This window comes from Bufo gargarizans, chromosome 1, assembly GCF_014858855.1.
Source record: "Bufo gargarizans isolate SCDJY-AF-19 chromosome 1, ASM1485885v1, whole genome shotgun sequence".
Lineage (NCBI taxonomy): Eukaryota > Metazoa > Chordata > Amphibia > Anura > Bufonidae > Bufo > Bufo gargarizans.
Genome location: NC_058080.1, coordinates 128,428,929 through 128,449,176, shown reverse-complemented (window position 1 = coordinate 128,449,176; position 20,248 = coordinate 128,428,929). Strand labels below are relative to the sequence as shown.

Genomic DNA, 20,248 nt, shown 5'->3' with positions numbered 1-20,248 from the left:
CCCTCCATATTGTGCCCATTGTTAATAATGCCCCCATAGAGCATTAATAAAGCCCCTATAGTGTCCCCTAAATTGACACAAGTATTTATTATGTGGCCTGTAGTAGCCACAGTATATAAGAAGCCCCCAAACAGTGCCCCTGTAGTTATAGTGACCCCCTGTAGTCTACCCTGAATTTTAATGCCCCCTGTAGTGCCAGTATGTATAATGTGACTACCTTTAGTGCCCACATGTATAATGCCCACTGTAGTGCTTCAGTCTGTATTATAATGTGCTGAGGTTATGACTAAGACTTGATGCCGAAATGCGTCAACCTGTTATGGCTCGTGTTCCTGTACTTTTAATGTATACCGAATAAAACTTGGATTTTAACAGTGGTCGACAGTGCTGGAGGACAGTACTTTTCCCTATAATGTGCTCCCTGTATTGTAATTCCTCCTGTAGTGGTGTGGCCTGTATTATTATGCCCCCCATAGTGCTCCCTGTAGTATAATGCCCCCCCCCCATGTAGTGGTAGTATATATAATGCTCTCTCTCACGTTAGTGCCCCCATAGTATAATGATCCCATATATAAAATGCTCTCCTCCTATAGTATAATGCCTCATATATATAATGCTCTCCTTCCGTAATATAATGCCCCATATATATAATGCTCTCCCCCTGTAGTATAATGCTTCCGTATATCTAATGCTCTCCCTCCCGTAGTATAATGTCCTCATATATCTAAAACTCTCCCCCCTGTAGTCTAATACCCACATTGCCCCCATACATCTAATGCTCTCCCCCGTGTTATAGTGTCCTCACACATATATACAGTCGGGTCCATAAATATTGGGACATCGACACAATTCTAACATTTTTGGCCCTATACACCACCTTAATGAATTTGAAATGAACCGAACAAGATGTGTTTAACTGCAGACTGTCAGCTTTAATTTGAGGGTATTTACATCCAAATCAGGTGAACGGTGCAGGAATTACAACAGTTTGCATATGTGCCTCCCACTTGTTACGGGACCAAAAGTATTGGGACCAAATAATAATCATAAATCAAACTTTCACTTTTTAATACTTGGTTTCAAATCCTTTGCAGTCAATTACAGCCTGAAGTCTGGAGCGCATAGACATCACCAGACGCTGGGTTTCATCCCTGGTGATGCTCTGCCAGGCCTCTAATGCAACTGTCTCATTTCCTGCTTGCTCTTGGGGCATTTTCCCTTCAGTTTTGTCTTCAGCAAGTGAAATGCATGCTCAATCAGATTCAGGTCAGGTGATTGACTTGGCCATTGCATAACATTCCACTTCTTTCCCTTAAAAAACTCTTTGGTTGCTTTTGCAGTATGCTTTGGGTCATTGTCCATCTGCACTGTGAAGCGCTGTCCAATGAATTCTGAAGCATTTGGCTAAATATGAGCAGATAATATTGCCCGAAACACTTTAGAATTCATCCTGCTGCTTCTGTCAGCAGTCACATTATCAATAAATACAAGAGAACCAGTTCCATTGGCAGCCATACATGCCCACACCATGACACTACCACCACCATGCTTCACTGATGAGGTGGTATGCTTAGGATCATGAGCAGTTCCTTTCCTTCTCCATATTATTCTCTTCCCATCACTTTGGTTCAAGTTGATCTTGGTCTCATCTGTCCATAGGATGTTGTTCCAGAACTGTGAAGGCTCTTTTAGATGTTGTTTGGCAAACTCTAATCTGGCCTTCCTGTTTTTGAGGCTCGCCAATGGTTTACATCTTGTGGTGAACCCTCTGTATTCACTTTGGTGAAGTCTTCTCTTGAGTGTTGACTTTGACACACATACACCTACGTCCTGGAGAGTGTTCTTGATCTGGCCAACTGTTGTGAAGGGTGTTTTCTTCACCAGGGAAAGAATTCTTCGGCCATCCACCACAGTTGTTTTCCGTGGTCTTCCGGGTCTTTTGGTGTTGCTGAGCTCACCGCACCTTCTTTTTAAGAATGTTCCAAACAGTTGTTTTGGCCACGCTTGATGTTTTTGCTATCTCTCTGATGGGTTTGTTTATTTTTTAAGCCATAGTGACTCATAGTGACAGCTCTTTGGATCTCATCTTGAGAGTTGACAGCAACAGATTCTAAATGCAAATGGCACACTTGAAATGAACTCTGGGCCTTTTATCTGCTCATTGTAATTGGGATAATGAGGGAATAACACACACCTGGCCATGGAACAGCTGAGAAGCCAATTGTCCCATTTTGGTCCCTTAACAAGTTGGAGGCACATATACAAACTGTTGTAATTCCTACACCGTTCACTTGATTTGGATGTAAATACCTTCAAATTGAAGCTGATAGTCTGCAGTTAAAGCACATTTTGTTTGTTTCATTTCAAATCCATTGTGGTGGTGTATAGGGCCAAAAATGTTAGAATGGTGTCGATGTCACAATATTTATGGACCTGACTGTATATATATCTTATGCTCTCCCCCTGTAGTATAATGCTCCTGTTATATATAATGTTCCCCCCTGTAGTATAATGACCCTGTTTATATAATGCTCTCCCCATAGTATAATGCCTTCCCTATAGTCCCCATGTAGTATAGAGCCCCCTTATATAATGCTCTCTCCCTCTAGTATAATGCCCCCATTTATACTGTTTAATACTCTTCCCCAATGTAACCTCCTGTAGTATAGTGCCTAATATATATTGCTCTCCCTCCGTAGCATAATGCCCCCACATGTATAATGTCCCCCTTCCACAGTAGTTCCTTACATATATAGATATAAAAAAAACACAAACATAATACTCACCTGCATCCTGCTCTCCGCCGCCATCTGCAATGCAGGCCACAGTTTTCTTCATTCCTGTAGCCTCGGTTGCCCCCCCACGCCCAGGTGTTCGTGATTACATCACTGCACCTCCTAGGCGGAGTCATGGGTGACACGATGACATGCTCACGTGACCACATCATCACGCAGCCTGTGACCCAGTGTAGGAGGTCATGGTGATTTCATCCCGACTGCCTGCACTGTTCTACTTCCTGAGGCCTATGAGGCTGAACAGCAGGGATGGATGCCAGAGGCTCTCAGGCCCCGTCGTAAACTGATGCCCCTCTCAGAAGCAGGTCGGCTGCCGCTTGAGGCAAGATTCTTATCTCACCTCATGGCAGAAGCCGGCTTGCATGATGTGATATAAATTTATGACTGGAGGCAAAGACATAACAGGAAAATGTAGGGTCAATAGCACATTTTTGAACATCCCCCCCACCTCTAAGCAACTTGTCCACAACCCTGCTTCCCGCGGCTAGTTAAGACCGCCCACACTCTCCATACAACCCCCCAAACAATCATCAACTCAGTAGTTAATAATGGGCGTTCCTTCTCCCTGGCTGTAGCTCTGTCCAGGGAGAAGGTGAGTTTTTTTTCTCCCTGGCTGTGACGCCCACAGACGAAGGAACGCCCACAGATAAAAGCTGATGTCTCCTCCCTGCTGTTCCGATGCTGTTACTTAGCATACAGCGCAAGACAATGTAACGGGATCCACAGCAGTGCAATGGAGCAGTGCCCAGAAATAATAGTAAGTGCAGGGACAACCCCCATGTATGCCCTACATGCCCTGCTACTTAGTTAATAAAGTATGGACCCATGAAAGGTCTTCCGGTGGCCAGCGGGGCTCGAGAGGCAGTTGCCTTAGGCCCCCCAGGAGCAACTGGGCCCAGGGCAGCTGTCCTTTTTGCCCCGCGTTAAAGACGGCCTTGACAGTAGTTATGCCCCCTTAGTGCCTCCACACAGTAGTTATGCCCCCTTAGGGTACACACACAGTAGTGATGCCGGCTTAGTGCCCATACACAGTAGTTATGCCACCTTAGTGCCCCCACACAGTAGTTATGTCCCCTTAGTGCGCGCACACAGTAGTGATGCCACCTTAGGGCCCCCATCCATCAGACACGACCCATTTACAGAAGGAGAGCAGTAAATTCTCAAAGCGTTAGACGTACTATCTATATAAGCAGTCAAGAAGTATAATGTTAGATTTTACATTAGTGGTTTATCAAGGAAAACATTTTACTATGTACATGTTTATTACATTGTATAAAAAACACAAATATGCTGTTCCTAAAACTCTAAAAACAGGACAAGAGCAAACTGACCTACAAAGACCTGGAAATGCGTCAAGCATTGAGGCCCGTCTCAGGCTGCAGACATGAGCAGCACACAGCCTGCAAATGATTCTTCTGTACGTCATCTTAAACTAAGATGGGAACTGACTTACACAAACACTGAGCTATCCTTATTTTCCATGATGTGAGTGCAGCCAAGAATTCCTGGATAATTGGGTGGGTCATGCTTTGGTTTGCCTTTGATACAGGAAACATAAGAGTCCTATGGCCTCATAACCTTTCTCTTTCACAATCTTCTTGACTTTATATGTATCCTCACATGCACACAACCCACTAAATAGCTGTGGTTCCACTGGAATGGTATCATGTCCCTGTGTCACATGAAGCAATGACATAAAGTGCACATTCCAGCCTCCCGCAGAGATTAGGAGCGTCCTCCCTGCCACAAGCCGCCTCGCTTCTCACTCCTTATCATGCCCTGCTACTGTCCCAAGTGGGTGTTGAATGGCAGGTTCCTATTCCTATGAGATATTTCTAAACTGCAACAATCCAACTGTGACCCTGACATGAGTGTTTACTGACATGTATTTATCATCTTCACATTTCTCTATAAAATTATATGGTCCAGCAATACTGCCCATAAACAGTACAGAGCTGAAATGAACAGGCCCCATAAGGACCACACATGTTAACCTCCCCAAAATAGCCTTACACCCTACACCAAAGAGGGAAACAACATGACACAGGGTTTGGTGGGAAAAGAGCGCCACTAATTTGTTACACACCAGCATTGCCACCACTTAGGGGAGCCCGGCCCAAAATGCAGCACCTCAACCAGCTCTGTTGCCAGTCGGACCTTGTGTCCAAAACCAGTTTCTCCACACAGTTCGTTGCCCGATGGACTGCCTCACCCAAAGCCAGGTTTTGGGTCAGTTGCTGCCTACCTGTGGCTACTTGACCCCCATGGGACATGCTGCCCAGCTGTGTCCCCTCTCACAGACAGCTGGCACGCTCCTCACTAATGCCTAGCCCTGACATGGGGGTATCACTTGGTACCAACTGCCTGGCTGGAGCACCGTGATTCTACCAAGAAAAGTAGGGATTCCAATTGCCCTACCTTTCGGCCAAATCTCTGTAATACCTCCCATACCCTAAAGAGCTCATATGTACTGTTCATTTATATCCTCAAAGGTTTCTTTCCAATGTGTCATGGAAATAATGTCCACACCTATATCTGACAGGTGCACACTGGCAGCTCTGTATAAACCAAGGCAGTTCAGTTTGGCCTTATCGTCCTTGTTAATCTTTATTCTAGATCTTGAGTGTTTTACCATGCTGATGCAGTTTGCCAAAACGTGTTCTGCCTGAGACCTCCTCAGCCTCAACTTTTATACCTTAGATCCCTCCCACGCTACCCCTAGCCAATTGGCTTTCTGCTACCTAAATTACCTATTGTCCCCATGACCTCTCTCCCACCCCAACCTCTCTCTCGAGCTCCATTTTGTCCTCACACAACCCTGCTTCTTCCAGACCCACAGTTCTCTCACTCCCTGTAGCTATATCAGGGAATTGCAATGGCTTCTTTATTGCATCCCTGCACGTCTTGCTCTTTACATCTTCAAATCCTATCTTCAAAGTTACAATATTTGGGTATCAGTGAGCCTATAATATAGAGATTTTGTGCCATGTTCTGGCCATCTGCCCAACAGCGCTCTACGGCGTGTGTGCCGAACGCGCTGCCACAAGATTTCAGGGCTAGGCATAATTACATGTACACTTCCTGAACCTGTCAGTCAAGGTGGTGTTGGTGGCACGGCCAGCAGTGAAGGTGAGTGGAGCTTCTGGGTGCAACGAGGTGCAATCCCTCATTGGGCCAAGGGGTTAATTAGCACATCATAAAAACATGTTTTTCTCAAAATTGAGAACACGGATCAGGATGGGAGCAAGTACATTGTATTCAGGGTGAAAGTGCACATCTACAAAGTGGCTTCATTTACTGGTATGTGCTGAAAGAATCCCTTTGGATAATGACAGATGATTTATAATGTGCCTTAATATTTGAAAGTACATGCTATGTTACCAGAGAATTAATCTAGGATTTCTTAAAGAATGTTAAAGCCTTAACCCCAGAAAAAGGAGATGAGACACAGAATAGTTTCCTGTCACATTTCCCGCTATCCATATTGCTTAACTAAGATTTCACCCAGTTAAAGGGCTATTCTGGTTAGTATAAGTTATTGTCTAGATCGGTGGGGTTCCTAGCATACAATTGCCTAAAATGTCTCGCTATGTTAAGGCATTGAGATTTCCTTTCACTGGAACTAAGGGGCCTTAACCAACTCTTGAAAAACAACCCCATGGGATTGTCCCTCCTCTACCAAACTACAGCTGGCACAATGCAGTCAGGCAGGTCACGTTCTCCTGGCATTGGCCAAACCCACACTCATCCATCGGACTGCCAACCCCGCTCTGTATCTTCATGTGGTCTCCACTTCTCAGCTAAGTTGCTGTGGTTCCTAAACACTTCAACTCTGTAATATCACTCACAGCTGATGGTGGAATATCTAGCAGGAAAGAAAGTTCATGAACTGACTTGTTACAATGGTGACATCATATTACAGTACCAGGCTGGCCTTCAGTGACCTCTTTGGAACGACCCATTCTTTCACAAATGTCTGTAAAGGTAGCCTGCATGGCTAGGGGCTGGATTCTATACATCTGTGGCGATGGGACTGAATGAAGTACCTGAATTCAGTGATTAAGAACTGTGTTCATACAGATGTAGTCAAGCTAAAATTGACTCTGATAACACATGTCACAGTGTTATCTCGTGCCATCTTGTGACAAAAGCCATTGAAAGAGTTAGTTAACCTTTTTGTGCCATTTTTTTACTTAACGCATTAACCATTAAGTTTAGCTCGTCTGAATCTGTATATCTTCAGTAATATTTGGTCTCCTGTCAGTAGGAACTGTCATATTGCTGGATTAGTAGCTATCTGGGACATTGTAACATACTGTAATATTTTTTCTTAGTAAACAGAAGCAAAAAATTTTTTGTAGTCGCTTCCTAATGTGCTTGGTTAGGTAAAGACGATCTTTCATGCATAGCACTATTGCTGTGGTCCTCAACATGTACTTACAAAACTCTTATTTCCCACTAGTCTGTAAGAAGCTGCAATAGGAGTGTTATATACAGTATCTGTATGTAGACTGCCCTCTAGTGGTGGTCACAGGCACCACAGCGGTATCAAATATGTTAAACTGAAGGTGCGCGTTCTTGATCAAACATACTACTATGTGTAACCCTACACTAAATTGTTATATTTACACCGTGAATGGATGATATAAGTCTAAAAGGATGTGTTGACATGTGTGATATGTCTCATCCTGCTGTTGTTGCATATGACACGTAGTTTATTCATAATGACTGTAGATATGGGTCTGGAGCTGACATCCTGCTGTGAGGATCTGTGCCTTCTATTTTTACACAAAGAAATACACAAGAAGTCAGCTCTACTCCACGTTCTTGGGATACCTAACACCTGTGACACAACGTTAGAGTACATGCACCTGATGCATGGCAAATCTGCGGAATAATATAGGACCAGCGGAGTAGATGAGATACGGAGAAGAATTTTTATGTTCAGATATTGACCCGCGGTGCGAATTGTCAATGTTAATTCTTCTTTTGGATTTTCATTGCGGATTTTAATCTTTGCCATGCAAAGGGTAAGATCTGGGACAAATCTGAGACAAAATCCACGTCTAACATATGCATATTTAGCAGAAAAAAGTATTTGCAATCATCTATTTCCAGCCGCATGAATTTTCTTGCAAACGGCTAACAATGGTACAAAATAATTAAAGGAGTAATAATATGTTAATAATCCCCTACCAGTCCCATACCAATGCCTCTCTGTTTTCCCAGCTCTTGTGTTGTGCCATCTTGATATGTGACCACTGCAGGCAATCACTGGCTGCAGTGTTGACCTCAGTGGTGCTGACATTTAGCCTCTACAGCCATTGGTTGGCTGCAGCAGTCATGTCAAGCCACATCAGCTGGAAACCGATGAATAAAAAATGTTGGGGGTGCCGGGCAGCATCATCACGGGAGTGACGTGAGATTGGTAAGGTATTACTCCTTTTACTACCATTTAATTTGTACCACTGATATTGTGTACCATTAAGGGTGAAAAATGTCAGGCCTCCATAGCACATACACAAGAGCCATTCAGACCCAAGTGGCATCCATTTACCCCTTCTTATTTAGGCAATCAGCACTCTGTTTCGTTTCACCTTATGTCTGATTGAATGCAAATGCTGCCACTGATTATGTTTGCAGAATGCTATATCTGTTCTCCATCACTTTGCAAACTGTATACAATGGGATGTACATGTTAGTGTGTGCGATGTCTGCGTGCACATGTTTCTACTCTATTTCTACAGTTGGTGGATCTGAAAGAGCAAAATAAATCCTCAGTCAATTCCTTGAGATTTCTCCTTTTCAACAAATTCCGTCTATCTATCGATTATGTATCTATATCTCATCTAGAACCATGTTTATCAACCTTTTCCCTCCAAATACCCCCTAGTGACAAGAAGCTCCAACTGAATACCCCCGAGGAAGCAATCAGTATTAGCAGTGCTAGTGTTTCTGTCAAACTGACAGATACCACATTTGTACCCATGTAAATTACCTTCAGTGCTAACGAAATGCAAGAGAATACAGCATTACATTCCTATAACACCCAGTGATGTCTTCTCTGACTAAAGATATTCTATTTCTAATTTTCAACAATCGACCCAGACAGCCATGATGACTTCTTCTAGCCATGTCTCATATTTGCAGAGTTTTCCATACAGACATCTTAGGTTCATCACTTTTCCATCATCCTTCCCACCTTCTCAACTCAGACTCCCCATCCAGGTGCACCTGTATTGTCACCCTGCTGCTGATGCCCCCACATGCTTTATTGCAGAAACAGTGCCCCTTAAAATGTTACTACCAAACATAGCACACCTTCAATAATTATTGCCAAACAGTGACCTCAAAAGTAATTTTGCCCTGAAAATAGTGCCCCGACAGTATTATTGCCACAAAAATAGTGTCCCCCAAAAACTATTTCACCAAGCTGATATTGTGCCAGGATTCTCACTATAGTAGTGCTCCCAAAAGTCCTACCAATAGTCATAATTCTCTCCTAGAGTGCCCTCATTAGTAATAATTCCGCTACAGTGCTCCCCCACAGTGCCACTGTTCATAGTAGTGTCCCCATAGCAGTAATCATTTCCCCATAGTCCCCCCCAGTAGTAATAAAGCCTTCATAGTGTCCCCTGGTAGTAATAATTCCCATTATAATGCTCCAGTGGTGGTAAAACCCACCATAACATGACTTCAGTAGTAATAATAATAATCTTCAAATATAGGTAAAGAAAAAGGGGCGGCACTCGCCACTGCTGTCCTGAATAAAATAGAGCTGGGCGGACCATTTCGCAGTTGCGCGCTTCCTCGGGCCACTGACTTTGGTCAGTAGCCCGAGGAAGCGCGCAAGCGTGAAACGGCCGTCGCCACTCAGCGGTCTGTGTAAAGGTGAAGTCCGCCCCAGCTCTATTTTATTCAGGACATTTGTAAGAATAAAAGAAGTTTGTTACAGCAGTGGTGAGTGCCACCCCTTTTTCTTTACCTATATTTGAAGATTACATGCATCTCTAACATTGGGCTGTGCATCACGAACTCTGTGGGAGGACGGGGATACGTGGGAACCCACTAATCACTGTACGGACATTAGCAGTGCCGCCCCATTCATCTGATTCTACTTGGACAGCAGTAATAATAATAATAATGTTACCCATTGTCCCCCATTAGTAATAATGTCCCCTATACAGCCCCATGTACTAATAACCCCACCACAGTGCTCACCAGTAGTAATAATGCTCCATATATCACCCCAGTAGTAATAAAGCTCATCATGGTATCCCAGTAGTAATAAACGTAAAATAGTTCCCTAAGTAGTAATAAAGTCCCCCTAGGGGGCCCACATTAGTAATAATGTCCCCTATAGTGCCCCAAGTAGTAATCAAGCCCACCATGATGCCACTAGTAATCATGCCACCCTATAGTTGTTCTAGTAGTTATAAAGCCAGCATAGTGCTCCCCATAGTGCCCTGCAATAATAATTTCCACATAGTCCCCCAAGTAGTAATAAAGCCTCCATAGTGCTCCAGTCGGCTTAGTGGCCCATGACATATGGGAGTGAACGGTGGGGCAGGAAGCCATCGGCACCCATATCCTACGGCAGTCTTCAACGTCCTGAGGATGGAGATACAGTTTAATGTGTCTCAACCCCACTTCAGTGTCCTAGCAACCATTAAAATTATGCAAGAGAGTATGCGAACCGCAGGTTGAGAAACACTAATCTAGAATGCTACCTATTCTTGCTGGTTTTATTTCCTTGTGGACATTCTTCATAGGATGTGACTGAGTCGATCTAAGGACCCAGACTGACAGCATCATAGGGATCTATGATGCTGTCAACTTGGATCACTCGACCCATAGTCAGGCTGGATTTGCAGCTGCAATGCGCTTAAATGTGCCCACATTATGGCCATTTCAATGAGGTCGTAGGGTCCTTCTACATGGGACAGGTTCGGCCAAATAAGCACTGAACAATGATATACAAGTTAATCAGCGCTCATTTATCCACAGCCTGATACATACTGAATGGGGGATGAACGACCATTACTGCAATTAGTTGTTCTTTTTTCAGTCAGGATATTTTTGGCAGCACATCCATGTCTACATGGGCGATGTTGAAAGATGATGCTACATGAAAGATGCGATTTTCTGACAAATGAGAATCTGCTTGCTTATCAGATGATCAGTGACGTATTTACACAAAGCAATGATAGGGGGTGAGTGCTTTTCATTCCCAGTCATCAGCCCTGTAAAATGGCCCTTGATGTACTTGATATTCTTTATTAAACAAATATTCTACACTTTTCAAACCAGCAGCTGGATCCGAATACTTTTGTAATTTCATGTAATTAAACATTTAGTATAGACCCTGAGTTATTCAATGAAATCTCTCTGTATAGCGCCACCTGCTGTTTGTTCTTTTCCTTCTTTTCTCTGTCCACCTCACTGAGGTGGACGCACATGTTCAGTTCGATCCTTCAACTGCCACCAACCACATCTACTGTGACAGTTACAGGGAAAGGGGAAGGACACATCCACTGACAAAGGAAAAAAAAACTGAGCTGCCAGCCTGAAGATAATCCATCAGAAAAATTGACCCAGGATCCAGGGCAGGTTCTAGCGGTGTTAGAAAGATTGTTATGTAATATGTGATATCCGATTTTCATTTTTTTACATCGCGGCATAACTCCTTTAATGCATCGGCAGGCCATAGCGACAAAACATTTCCTAATGACACCAGAACAGTCATTGTGCTGACCTGCTTTATCTTCATTTTGGATTATAAATCTAGGATTCAATATGTTTTAGCTCAACTAATCTTTTCTTTGGATTTGTAAAGTTCATTTTGGGGGATTCTGAGGAGGAATGCAACCACAAGTTTTCGAGTCAGCATAACTACTTTTACATTGTACAGCTATGTAGGTTTCTTTACACTTGCCAACATTCCCTCCATGAAAGTCGATGTTTGGCACCTTTCTAAAATATCCGCCTCCTGTTTAGTAGAATGGACTAGACTGAAATATGTAACTACCATAAAAGTGAGGACATTCAGACAAAGCATTCACATCACAGTATTCGGTATAGCAATAGGCCGAAATTCCTAATATCACTTCACCTTGTACCAGTGCAGGACAGGACTTACAGGGCTAAATAGGCCTATAGGACCTTAGATATGGTTGGTGACATGGCAAAATCACCATGCAGATATGGTTAACTAAAATATAAAACCAAAAATGCTTCCACATACTGCTTTTTTTAAACGCCTTTATCTTTGTGTCAATTTTAGGTTTTTTAAATGCTCTATTTTTTTTAAGCCAGAAATTGATTCTAAGAGAATGAGAGACAGAAATAATCTTTCTTTTCTTTCCAATGACCACAAACCAAATAATCAGGTTAATCCCACGTGTATGAACAGATCACAGCATTGCTGGTTCCAAATCTTGCCCCAATAAATGGTTTGGAGAAAGATTTGGAGCCTGCAATGCTGTGATCTGTTCATACACTTTTATCTATCTATCTCATTATCTATCTATCATTTGGGCATACTGTAGCCTGACCCACTTCACAGTTCAATCTGACCCCTGGTGTATGGAATGCTTCTATGTGCATTCCTCCAGCTTCTGAGGAGCACTGTCCTATGAGATACATCCAGCTTCTGATTTCTTAGATTGGTGTCATGTACTCTTGATGCATTGTTGAATAGATGGTTGATCCAATTACATTAATTTTTCATGCATACACCTAGCTCCAGATATCTCATTCTATAACAAGGCTGGCTTTCATAGTCTTTAGTCGTATTCTTTTGGGGTCTAAACAATGTCCTCCTTCCTGCCGCATCATCTTGTCATTGGTTCCAACTTATCCTCAAAGGTAAGTCACTCAAATTGCAGCAAGAGGTCAATGCAGAACCTTTGATGTTACCCTTGGTTTCTTGGAAACTCCTGTGAGCATGTACATGGGCTATATTTAGTCAGTCTGGCCTTGGTAGTTTGCCAGTCCTAAGACTTTCTTTCTGAAGATCACGTATTGTAGAATGCACCGATGAACTTCACATTGCCTTCCAGATGAAAACACAATCTTTCATCTGAGACTTCGAACTTAGGCCATGATGGGTTTATATGGTAAAGCTTAGACCAAAGTCCAGTTTTCTACTTTGTTTGTAGATGTGATTAATAATATGGCAAGTCGGTACTTTCCTAGTATAAAGACAACAAAACAGGCATTACTAGGACCTAATAGGTCTGGGATCAGAAACCCCCGGCACTCCAGCTGTTTCTAAAACTGCAACTCCCAGACTCCTCCGTTCACTTTTATAGGAGTTACAAGAACAGCTGATTAAGTGTGCATGCTGGGAGTTGTAGCTTCATAGCAACCGGAGCGCCGAAGGTTGCTGATCCCTGTAATAGGTGGCAGATTATCTGGTATTCTGGATTATTAGATGGCCATAGAATACGTATAATAATAGATAGCCTTCAGAAGGATATTCGTTTAAACAAATTGCAATAAATCCAGCACATCAGACCCATTTCTTAATAATCCAATAGTGGAACAATTCAGTTTGTGTTGGATTTTCAGTTACATAAAAAGTGCTAAAGGATAAGCCCTAAGGAAATTATTGATGGGGAAACATTAAAGGCATCACCAATGTGACAAGTCAGAACATTATTTAGGCTGCTTTCGTGTCTGCACTTTGGTTTCTGGTTTTGAGACCCAGCAGAGGATATAAAAACCAGACCAAAATGGTTCTGTTCGATTTAACTAATTAGGATTAATCCGTTCCATTAGGATGCGGTTGTATTAAATCGTTCATCGAAACGGAACAAGCCGGATACGTCACAAAAAACTACGTAAGTCAATGGTGATTGTTGTGTTTTTTTTGGGGGGATCCTAAAAAAACAGATCCGTCACCCATTGACTTACATTGTTTTTAGTGACGGATCCGGTTTGTTCCGTTTTGATGACCGGACACAATACATTGGCCCTAAAGAGAACTCGTTTTGGCCCGGTTTTGAGATCCTTTCCTGGTTCTCAAAACCGGAATGCCAAACGCTGATGTGAAAGTAGTCTTTTTCACATTTCTTACAGGTTACATCTTTCATATCACTTTTGTATAGAAATATAATGTGCTAGGTATGTTCTGTTCACACCTATGTTATTGTCCCCTTTTATTATGTACTGTAAGTTACAGTGCTCTACCATTGACTTATAATGAGGTACATTGTAGTTCTGCTGAGGTATCTGTCATTGTGATAGAAAAATAGTGCTGAACAGAATGCCGTTTTTTCTGCCAAAATCTGAATGTGAACATAGCCTTATATCTTAAAGGTATATTTCAGCAGCAAGCATGTAAAGAGGACCTGTCACCTCTCCTGACATGTCTGTTCGAGTAACTAGTTGAATTTCCCATGTAATAACAATTCTGGAACATCTTTCTTAGAACTCATTCATGAGTTGTTCCTCTGTTATGCCTACTAGGAGTCTATGAATGATATGCCAAACGGGTGTTACCGGCTGGGAGTTGTGTCCCTGCACAGTATGACACTGGCAGCCTAGAATGGATAGTGTCAGACTGAGCAGGAACACTCATTCGTAAGCTTCTTGTAGTAATAATAGAGCAATGGCACAACACAAAGTTACAAGACGCTACATGGACATTTCATATGAAATACAATTATTTACTAGACATGTCAGGAGCAAGGTCGGGTTCTCTTATCAGGCACTGAATTTCCTTCTAAATGGACAAGATATTTTCTTTAAAAATATATATTTTTAATATTATTCAAGTACATTTCACATCATAATACATGACATAGACAAATTGTACTTTTTTATGTATAGGTAGATAGATATGTTGGATACATGGGCTATTTAGAAAAAAGGTAGAACCTCAAAATTTATTTAGATTAAGGCACGGACCAAGAGGATAGACCCAAATAACTGTGCATTACAAACCAAACAAATTATTCAACAAAATTAGATATATCTGTGTTTTTCATTAAAAAATATTTTTGTTTTGTAAAAGTGCACTTTTTGCATTCAGGCATCATGGCATACAATACAAAGGCCTGACAAAAACCTTACTTTTCCATAGCTGTTTCTTTTAGGAAATGTATTTAATCGTGGACAGTAGGTAGAAAAAAAAAAAAAGTATAACATTGTAGCACTAACAAGTGTGAGGAATGTGGCAAGACGAAGCAAACTAGGCATGGTGTTTACAATTAAATACAGGTATAAGTTATTTTATATAGATATATGGCTTGAAAGTACATGTGAAGCAGTAAATTGTCCGTTTTCTGTATTTCCTGAGGTGTCATTAAAAGCAGGAAGTTACTGCTAAGCCTCTGTATTACAAAAAAAAAAAAAAGTTCACATTCTTAGGTCTGACCCGTGGCGAGTACACTGAGGTTAAGAGAATACAATCTACTATATGGAATTGTATAGATTCAGGCCAGCTGAATCCAGAATTTTGTGTGTACAAAAAAACTAAATCCAAAAAATGAACAAAAAAAAATAAATCTGTTCAGACAAGCATGTGTCTCTTTCTGTGGAGGGCAAGGTGGTCCGAGCGGGAGAAGCTACGGTCACAGTCTGGACACTGAAATGGTTTGATTCCAGTGTGTTTACGGAAATGCCGAGTCAGTTCATCAGAGCGGGCAAACTTCCACGTGCATCCTTCCCATGTACACTGATAAGGTTTTTCCCCTGGAGAAGAGAACAGGAAGATCAGTTAATTACACGAAGGAGCAGGTTGAGTGCAAGCGATATCAGCTTTTTTACTTTCTTTCACAAAAACAATAAGAAGAGGGGGAAAAACAGTCACTTTACAAAATAACAACCGTCCTGTGCGAGAAAACAGCTGAGGGTTTCAAAAAGTCCGGGAACTGCATATTGACATACTGGTTTCAAGATGGAAGCTGCTTATTTTACTCAGGAAAGAGTTTTAAAGGGAACTTGTCAGACCCTGTCACACTTTTGGTACTTGACTACTGCGCAGATGCATACTTCTGGGCCCTAAAGGGATTGGCAAATCCACCCTCCTGGCCAGACCCGCGAAGGGAAGTATAGTTACCTGCTCACCAACACTGGTGACTCCTTCGCTCACTGGGTCATGTCAATTGGTCACATGATGCAAAGGAAGCAGGTCACTGCTGCAGCGGTGTCAAAGAGAACGTTGGGAGCCAAATGAGACAGCCAAGACTGTAGAACGAAGGAGTCGGGACCCAATAGCAGGGAGTAGGTGAGTATGCTTCTATTTGCAGGTTTCCGCAGGAGAGTGATTTGCCAAGAAAAAAAAAAAAAGGTGGCTAACCCCTTTAAAGGGGTTCTCCTGGACCTTTATATTGATGGCCTATCCAATTAGGCAACCTTCAGTACCTGAAGGGGGATTTTTCTAATTTAGAACTTCTATAGGAGTTGACTTGCCAGGCTCCAGAACTTATACAAAACTTAATAATGTTTATATACTCTATGTATAGAAATATATATATATACAGTACAGACCAAAAGTTTGGACACACCTTCTCATTCAAAGAGTTTTCTTTATTTTCATGACTATGAAAATTGTAGATTCACACTGAAGGCATCAAAACTATGAATTAACACATGTGGAATTATATACATAACAACAATAAAGTGTGAAACAACTGAAAATATGTCATATTCTAGGTTCTTCAAAGTAGCCACCTTTTGCTTTGATTACTGCTTTGCACACTCTTGGCATTCTCTTGATGAGCTTCAAGAGGTAGTCACCTGAAATGGTCTTCCAACAGTCATGAAGGAGTTTCTAGAGATGCTTAGCACTTGTTGGCCCTTTTGCCTTCACTCTGCGGTCCAGCTCACCCCAAACCATCTCAATTGGGTTCAGGTCCGGTGACTGTGGAGGCCAGGTCATCTGGCGCAGCACCCCATCACTCTCCTTTATGGTCAAATAGCCCTTACACAGCCTGGAGGTGTGTTTGGGGTCATTGTCCTGTTGAAAAATAAATGATGGTCCAACCGGATAGAATAGCATGCCGCTGCAAGATGCTGTGGTAGCCATGGTGGTTCAGTATGCCTTCAATTTTGAATAAATACCCAACAGTGTCACCAGCAAAGCACCCCCACACCATCCTCCTCCATGCTTCACGGTGGGAACCAGGCATGTAGAGTCCATCCGTTCACCTTTTCTGCGTCGCACAAAGACACGGTGTTTGGATCTCAAATTTGGACTCATCAGACCAAAGCACAGATTTCCACTGGTCTAATGTCCATTCCTTGTGTTCTTTAGCCCAAACAAGTCTCTTCTGCTTGTTGCCTGTCCTTAGCAGTGGTTTCCTAGAAGATATTCTACCATGAAGGCCTGATTCACACAGTCTCCTCTTAACAGTTGTTCTAGAGATGTGTCTGCTGCTAGAACTCTGTGTGGCATTGACCTGGTCTCTAATCTGAGCTGCTGTTAACCTGCGATTTCTGAGGCTGGTGACTCGGATGAACTTATCCTCCGCAGCAGAGGTGACTCTTGGTCTTCCTTTCCTGGGGCGGTCTGCATGTGAGCCAGTTTCTTTGTAGCGCTTGATGGTTTTTGTGACTGGACTTGGGGACACTTTCAAAGTTTTCCCAATTTTTCGGACTGACTGACCTTCATTTCTTAAAGTAATGATGGCCACTCGTTTTTCTTTACTTAGCTGCTTTTTTCTTGCCAGAATACAAATTCTAACAGTCTATTCAGTAGGACTATCAGCTGTGTATCCACCTGACTTCTCCACAACGCAACTGATGGTCCCAACCCCATTTATAAGGCCCACTTATTAAACCTGACAGGGCACACCTGTGAAGTGAAAACCATTTCAGGTGACTACCTCTTGAAGCTCATCAAGAGAATGCCAAGAGTGTGCAAAGCAGTAATCAAAGCAAAAGGTGGCTACTTTGAAGAACCTAGAATATGAAATTTTTTCAGTTGTTTCACTTTTTTTGTTATGTATATAATTCCACATGTGTTAATTCGTAGTTTTGATGCCTTCAGTGTGAATCTACAATTTTTATAGTCATGAAAATAAAGAAAACTCTTTGAATGAGAAGGTGTGTATAAACTTTTGATCTGTACTGTATATATTTATATGGTTAATGCTTCATCAGAAACCTGTAATCAGTGGAGCCTAATTATTCCAGTGAAATACCCACATCTCTGGAAATGCAATAGATTTACTAATGTATCTGTGTTATTGTACCAAAAATCTGCGTAAAAAAGTGGCACAAAATGGTACAAATTGAAGCATCTAGGGTTTCTATGCTTTTTTCCCTGACATGCTTGAAAATTGGGTCTCCAAAAATGTTCTTGTCTGTATATTGTATTACAAATGATGATTGGCAATTTTGTGAACCAATAAAACATTTTTTAGAAAAAAAAAAAAGTAGGAGAAACTTGGCAGAAGTTGGGCAGAGCTTCTCATCAAACTTTCAGTGTAATTCTGCAGCACATTTATCATCCAGCCTGAAGCCCCAGTGATAAATCTGGTGCCGGTCTGGGTATCCTGTCTCAAAAGGCCGATCCATATTTCTAAAATGACATTGTGGCTACTATTGCTTCATCTTGTACTGGGATATTTCATCTTATGTTGCCCACACTCTGTCACATGCTTTGAGATAAACTATAACTCTTAATGCATTTTCACTAGCAAAATATTCATAAACTTGAGTTACAACTACTGCCCCATAAACCAGACAGATACGGAGTGCCACTAACCTGTATGTGTTCTCCTGTGTGCCTTTAAATGGGAACTTTTGGTGTAAACTTTATTGCAACCATCATAGTCACATCTGTGTATTCTTCGCTTCCTCTGGGTTTCTGGAGATTCCACGGGTAATGGCCTCTTTCCGGGGTGTACAATAACTGATGGGTGATGTCTGCATAAGATCAGAAGTATGGCAACGTTAACCGCGTATGTCAAGCAATGAGAACGAGCAGCACTGTAAATGTTAGCAAATATGTAACACTAAGGCCTCATGAACACAGCCTTGAATGGGTCCACAATTCGGAATAGGCCCGCAATCTGGAAGGTTGGTTAGGAACGGATGCACAGAACCCCACGGAAGCACCACGGAGTGTTTCTGAGGGGTTTCTGTCCGTGCCTCTGCACCGCAAAAAAGTAGTGCATTCATGCACTACTTTTTTGTGGTTGCGGACTAACAGATGCCGATTGTGGACCCCATTCAAGTGAATGGGTCTGCGTCCGCATGCAGCAGCCCTATGGTCGGTGCCCGTGCATTGCAGCACGGGCCTGGCTGGCATACCTCTGTGTGCATGAGGCCTAAAGGTTAGTAATTCCTCCAAATTATAAGACATATTAGATATTAGGTATGTCTTTATTTTATTAATTATTACAATAATCTTCACTGTAAATATTCACGCGGGTTGTCCAAGACATTCTTATCCTTAGGATAAGTCATCAGTATTAAACCAGTGGCGGATGGCGGTCAACTTGTTTTATGTTTTATTAAGAAATTTAGTGAAATAAAATAAATGATCCAAGGGGACATAATCTTCACTTGATCTGACTATCAATTCTTTGCATACACATAACAGTGGGGGCCACATAGCAAATATCAAACTGGGATAACCACTGTGGTGCTAGGCTTTGCCAACTACGACACATGAGCCTAGTGATGCTCCTCACCCACCACCTTTCCATGACTCTTGGGCCAGTTTCCATAATTAAGTGGCTAAAACTCAATTTCTCTGGAGAAGGAAGTCCTGGGTAATAAAGGGAATGGGATGGACCTCCTTCACTATAAAGAACCCATAGACATGTCATGGGCTACCTACTTTATGTATTCCTTTGGCTGAAGGTTAGTATCACAATGGAAATCATGCTACTTGTATGAAGTGCATGCACAGATGAGGTGGATTCAGGAGTTTGTTCATGCAAAGGTGAAGAATAGTTTTGGCCCTGTCCAAATGCCCACAGCATAAGTGCCATCCCTTCAATAGCCCAGGTGAGAAACCTGGTAAAGTAAGTGACATTGGTGGAAGCTGGATTTTTAGAAGGAGTGTCCTGTGACATGGTTCCTAGGAGGCCGATCCATGGAATTATGGAACAGTAAGTATATAACAAGTAATCTCCTGCAGGCTAAAGTATGTGTAATTAGGGTGGGTTCACGGGACTTGAAAGGTCCTGGAAAACCCAATTAAGCCATTCCCTCATTTATTAGAATTTTGTATCTCTCCTAACGAGAGTCGACTTCTCTTTTAATGGAAAAAAGAGATTGGTGCCTCTGAGGGGGAGTTTATTATTTTTAATAATTAACAAGGTCATGCTCCCTTTTCCCACGCAAACATTTTCAGGATTGCAAAACCCAGTTACGTCTCAGTTTGCTTTCTCTAAGAGTGTTTACACAATCTATTTCCTTTAGAAATAATATGAAACAGCTTTTTCTTGCTCACTGAAGAGAAAAAATAACTTTTTTTCCCCTCTCTGTAT

The 20,248-nt window shown here is 42.1% G+C and overlaps 1 protein-coding gene across 1 annotated transcript in view; it reads right to left on the bottom strand.

Annotated features, from left to right (window-relative positions):
- Positions 1–14,544: 14,544 nt before the first annotated feature.
- The window catches only part of KLF3 (Kruppel like factor 3), a 55,841-nt gene continuing 50,137 nt past the window's right edge, over positions 14,545–20,248 (bottom strand). Inside the window, exons 5-6 of the mRNA XM_044298149.1 lie at positions 18,514–18,674; positions 14,545–15,494 (exon numbers count right to left, since the gene is read on the bottom strand). Of these exons, the coding sequence (XP_044154084.1) occupies positions 15,313–15,494; positions 18,514–18,674 (343 nt within the window). The 3' untranslated portion in view covers positions 14,545–15,312. The remainder of the gene's footprint in view (positions 15,495–18,513; positions 18,675–20,248) is intronic.